General features: G+C 37.4%; 1 protein-coding gene across 1 annotated transcript in view; it reads right to left on the bottom strand.

Annotated features, from left to right (window-relative positions):
* Positions 1–508: 508 nt before the first annotated feature.
* Positions 509–5,741, bottom strand: part of kcna10a (potassium voltage-gated channel, shaker-related subfamily, member 10a) — a 14,565-nt gene continuing 9,332 nt past the window's right edge. Inside the window, exon 2 of the mRNA XM_014017850.1 lies at positions 509–3,768. Within this exon, the coding sequence (XP_013873304.1) occupies positions 1,879–3,588 (1,710 nt within the window). The 5' untranslated portion in view covers positions 3,589–3,768 and the 3' untranslated portion in view covers positions 509–1,878. The remainder of the gene's footprint in view (positions 3,769–5,741) is intronic.

Raw genomic sequence — 5,741 nt, 5'->3', positions numbered from 1 at the left:
CTGACATTTACCCTAAAATTACCCACACTTGACCCTAAAACTAACCTTAAACTCAGTTTACATCATGGTCCTAAACCTAACCCCCCACCCGTAATTTGCATTTGTACCCGGTCCCCATGAGGTTGCTTTTTCTGGAAAATGGTTCCCACAATGTGTGAAAAATGTGTCCACCTCCACACATGCACAAAGTAATCATGTTTTTTTTTTTGTTTGTTTTTTGGCTATGGTTTTAAATGGTTTACCAAATAAATCACAAGTTTTTTCAGAGTGTCTGACAATTCTAAAGCATTGGCACAATCAGAAATGGATACGCAAGTCTAAATCCATACTAAGATAATTAAACATGTCAGAAATTACCTWTCAGTTGCATTCAGTTTTTTTTATTTTGTTATAGGAAAAACTTGTAAACTCAAACTAACCAATTGTTTCATCGACACAGCATAATATACATCTGCTGTTGCATTATAAGCCAAAACATTGGTCTTGCTGGTCTAATGCCCCATGGTCCTTTAACAATTCCCTTTATTCATCTTAATAAGCCATTCTTTTAAAAAGAAGCCTCAGTTAATTTCAGTTTGCATGTGTTGTTGGATTACTCCGGTATATATTTTTTTGTGAAAAAAAGCAAAAGGTAAAAAATGTAAAAATATATATTAGTCCAATGATTAAGGATTCATATTGTTTTTAATTAACAGATTAGTCTTAAACTTAAGAAATGGAGGCATGGATCAACACAACCTTTGAAAGTTTCAAATGTRTGTCAGATAAGAATAGCATATTGGTTCAGTGGCTTGTTAAGAAAATAAATGCCAGAATAGAAACAGTGCCATGAAAAATACATTTAAATCAAAACTATTGAACCTAAATGGATAACAAAAGAGGCAATTGTTCATTTCATTGTGTATGGCAAATTTAAAAGTATAACATAATCTTACAATTTAAGGCACTCTACATGTGTTATAAAATTATGATGTAGAGTACATTAGACATTAGAGAATGTTGTTTAAATCTCAGCAGAGAATAAAGACATATAAACAGTAGTAGATTTCTCAATAAATAAACAGCAGAAAAACTGAAGATTTCATTGCAACCATATTCTTAAACTCTTATTATTCTTAACTGTGCAATGATTCTTTCCATTGCATTGATAGAAATCATAAAAGCCACATTTTCAAAAATGCAATAAGTGAACACAAATTATGTCAAAACTGTTGGTTTCTTTGGTCACGTCGTAAAAAAATGTGCACATCATGACACATACACGGTGAGTTGGTMAGTTCGCTACAATTTTCACTTATACATGACCATATGATGAATGAATTGGATTTATAGCAGCAATAAATACAATTACATTTACTAACTGACTTGTGACATTTGCTTATGTTCTATCTGCAGTTACATGAAACTTGCTTTACAGTTGCAGCAAACACCATCCATGTCCTTTAGACTACAATCACATCAGTAATGATGGACAAAACAGTAATTTGTTAATTGGCCGAGATGATGATATTAAGACCACGGTTAAGTTGGAAAAAAGTCTTTCTAACATTTATGTTTATGAAAATAAAGAATTAAAATCTGTTACAATGCCTCTCGAATTCTAACAGTCTGTAAAGTGATCTGGAAACAACAAATATGGACACAAACTCATGAACATGACTGAGGTGAATCCACTAGCCAATCCATCTATGACATGCTATTTTCATTGACAAAAACAAAAGAGGTAAAATTGGTACACCTGTTTGTTGTTATAAAACACATTTTCCATAGGATCAATATTTTATTGATCCATAAGACCGTTCTTTGGATTTCACAACACTACTGAATATAGATTCATCTCAGTGGAAAGTCGCTGAATTCTACAGTTCTTTTCCTTTGCTAGATGCCATTGGCTTTATTGAGGGAAGTTTTGCTACTTCGTTTGTTACTTTCTTCAACCTTCATGGCCTGCTGGAGAGCCTCTGCCATTGGAACCTTGTCTTCTGCTTCCGTCTCTCTGTGGTAGAAGTAGTTGAAGTTGGAAACAATGACAGGAACAGGCAAAGCAATTGTCAATACACCTGCAATGGCACATAAGGTGCCGACCACCTTACCCCCCAGCGTTATGGGGCACATGTCTCCATAGCCTACAGTGGTCATGGTGACCACAGCCCACCAGAAACCATCAGGAATGCTAACAAACTGGGTTTTAGGGTCATCTACCTCAGCAAAGTAGATGGCACTGGAGAAGAGGATCACTCCGATGAAGAGGAAAAAGATGAGCAAACCAAGCTCCCGCATGCTGGCCTTCAGAGTCTGCCCCAAGATTTGCAGCCCCTTCGAGTGGCGCGACAGTTTGAAAATACGGAACACCCTGACCAGGCGGATGATACGTAAAATGGCCAAAGACATGTTCTGTCCTGAGCTCTCTTCTGGGGTTGTGGCCAATTCTGTGATCAGAGTTACAAAATAGGGAACGATGGATATGATGTCAATGATGTTCATGAGGTTGTGGAAAAACTCCTTTTTGCTCGGACAAGCCACAAACCGAACACACAGTTCAAAGGCAAACCAAGCAATGCAGGCGGTCTCAATGAAAAAGAAAGGATCAGAAAACGTTTTGAGCTTGGATGGAGCTGCACTAGTGTGATATCTTGATTGGTTTAAATGTTTTAGGGAGGGAACAACCGGATCAGAGTCGTCTCTAAATACTGGCAGTGTTTCCATGCAGAAAATAATAATCGAAATTACAATAACAAGGACAGAGACGAGTGCTACACCTCGTGCTGCATTGGAGCTCTCCGGGTACTCAAACAATAGCCAAAATTGCCTGGATATGTCATTTTTAGGGAGTGGGATGTCGACATCTTTTATGAACCCCTCGTCTTCTCTGAACTGCTCCATTGCCTCGCTCCCGAGCTCGTAGAATATAATTTCATCAGCAAACACGTCAATTGGAACATTGGCTGGTCTTCTGATTTTACCCCCAGACTGATAGTAATACAAAATCCCATCAAAGCTTGGTCGGTTCCGATCAAAAAAGTACTCATTCCGCATTGGATCAAAGTAGTCCATCCTCTTCAAAGGGTCTCCAAGAAGTGTTTCAGGGAATTGGTCCAATGTTTTAAGTTGTGTCTCAAAACGAAGGCCAGCAATGTTGAAAATGACTTTCTGGTCTCCATCATCCAAACCATGTTTATCTCCAAACAAATCTTCACAGCACTCTTTGGTGAGCTGACTAAAAATTATCTCACTTTCCTTCCCTCCTTCACTATTTAGCAGCATTTTCCAGTTTGAGAGCATGCTGGCACAGCTGCTGTGCCCCTTTCTGCCTGGCGATGGTATTGTTGGGGAATGAGGTACTTCTAGCGTCTGTAATTGTGGAATGGGTGATGAAGAGGTGGATTCCCAGATGTAGGAGGGCAGAGGGCTGTGATGGGAAGGTGTAGAAGACAGCTGAGGAGCTCGTAGGAGGTAGCTGACATCTGGGTTGTGCTCTGGGGGCGCATCTGCTGTGAGAGCTGTAGTCTCGTCAGCAAAGGTGTCCACATCCTCGAGGCTAACATCAAGGTCCTCCAGGCTCTCGAAGTCAACCAAGGCCACATCCATGGCTGTGAGCCAGCCAGCGTAAAGCCTTGCACTACCAGATTAAGACAATCACACGAACAATAAAGGACAGATGGAAAGCTCAGTCACCAAAATGAGCAGCATTAGTTTGCCAGTGCATGGAGTCTTCGTGAAGACTCACAGGACAAACTAATGGCCAGCTTTATAGTTTCCAATCAGCACCTACAGAAAAAAAATAGAAAACAGAAAAAAGAGAGAATTAGTGAGTTCCTGTAAATATGTTAAAACCAAAGGCACAAGTTACATTTTGTGATTGAAACATTTTTTAAATTTATCTGAAAAAAAATGCAAGAATTTCCTTATTTTGTGCTTTTTAGCTCTGCACATAAACATCATTCCACAATTTTGTTGCAATTCTTCTATTACAAAGGCTGCTTTTGCTAATAAATTAATTTTTTTCCACTCTATTAATTCTTTTACAAACACAACTACTGCTTAAATGAAAGAAAGTCGAGGTGCACACTCTGTAATGACCCTAATGGAGCTTGTGTGAGAAGAGTAGTGCAGGGTAACTGGGGCCTTTGCATAAATTAGTGCATAATTAACTGGCTGAGCAGTGATAGCATGGGTCTGCCTTCTTCCAGACACCACATTTAAAATGTACTCTGTGTTTTCCAGAAGCCATGAGACTCTGCACATTCTTCTTGTTGTGCTGGCATTTGTGTACCGAAATTCCAGACTTATTATTTTCACCAATAAGAATATTGTAAGTAAACTCTTTGCTGAGAAATGTTTGATGTTTGTCTTAATTAACCCTGTTTTCTTCATGCTTACACTACATATGTGACTGAGATGCCGGCAGGTGTTTAATTAAAAACTTCAGAGATGAGTCAACACCTAAAACCAGTGCAAGTGATTCCAATCCTGCTTTGTGAAAAAAAAAAAGTCTGAAAGAGAGTGAATTAGGAGGAAGACATGAAAATTATTGGGAAGATGAATGTGGGTGGCAGAATCGGGTGAGATGAGGACAGAGTAGCAAAAATGGGAAGTGACAGTAAGACAGAATAGGAGCTGTTGGGTGGGTGGATGAATAGATGGGATGATGAGAGAAGACCTTTGACAAGGAAAGAAGGAAGACCTATTATGAGCAGAGAACAACAGCTATGATATATTGAGGAGCAATTATTTTAATCGGATTTCTAAAATCTGACCAAGTATTTACATTTTATTTATTTTTTAAATTTTAGGAAATGTTTGCTCGTCCATCTTGTCCATTTCTCAGAGCTAGAATATGAAAAATGTCTTTTTTTAGCAGAGTAGAACTATAAAAGCTACAAAAGAAAGCCAAACCTCTGTTTCCCCACAGATGATATTATCTGAGGCATTAACTAAGTTTAAGTATGAGTTTAAGTTGCTGGTTCTCAAACATAAAGTGCAATTGTTTAGCAATTAATTAATTTTAGTAACTGTAATAAAAAAACTTCCTAAAAACTTGCTTATTTCCATTTTAAAAGGGTTTAAAGTAAGATGTTATCAGCTGAATATACTGGAATTCTGCTATTAAAAAGAAAAATGTTGAATAAAACAAAGACTTAGGACTGTAACAGCATAATCAAATCTCTCTTAATCCTTTAAAACCATAATCCAAACACTAAGAGCAGAAAAAACATGCTCCTTAATCTGTTTGTGCAAATCAGTTAAATTATCATTTTTGACAATTTTAAAAAATGTTTATTAATTATTAGGCAACACACTTTTATTAAATCCTAATATTATTTTTATACAACTTGTTTTATTTTTTACCTATTACCTCTCATTTCTTTTACAAAATTATGACAATAATAAAAACATGTTCAAGTAATTTTGTTTTTTGAACTTCCCAAAAAGATTACCTTAACAGGTTCTTAGAGAGCATAACGTACAAGCAGCACACCTTACCTGCTTTTGAAAAAAAAAAATGAAATAAAGAAAAAGCCACCTCTTGATGTTTTGCTGGAAAAGTTTAAACAAGGATTCCCCTCAAGTTCTACTCTTCCTACAACTTCCTGCTGCCTGCTCATTTAAAACCAGAATGCCTTGTCTTTCGTGGACTACTTTGGGTAACTTTACTCTTCAGTAGAAACTGGAGCTGTGGCAAAGGCCAAATAAACAGCCCTACACACACACACACACACACACACACACACACACACACA

Source organism: Austrofundulus limnaeus, unplaced genomic scaffold (assembly GCF_001266775.1).
Source record: "Austrofundulus limnaeus strain Quisiro unplaced genomic scaffold, Austrofundulus_limnaeus-1.0 Scaffold3, whole genome shotgun sequence".
NCBI lineage: Eukaryota > Metazoa > Chordata > Actinopteri > Cyprinodontiformes > Rivulidae > Austrofundulus > Austrofundulus limnaeus.
Note: the sequence above shows the minus strand (reverse complement) of the source record. Positions and strands in the feature narration are given on the sequence as shown.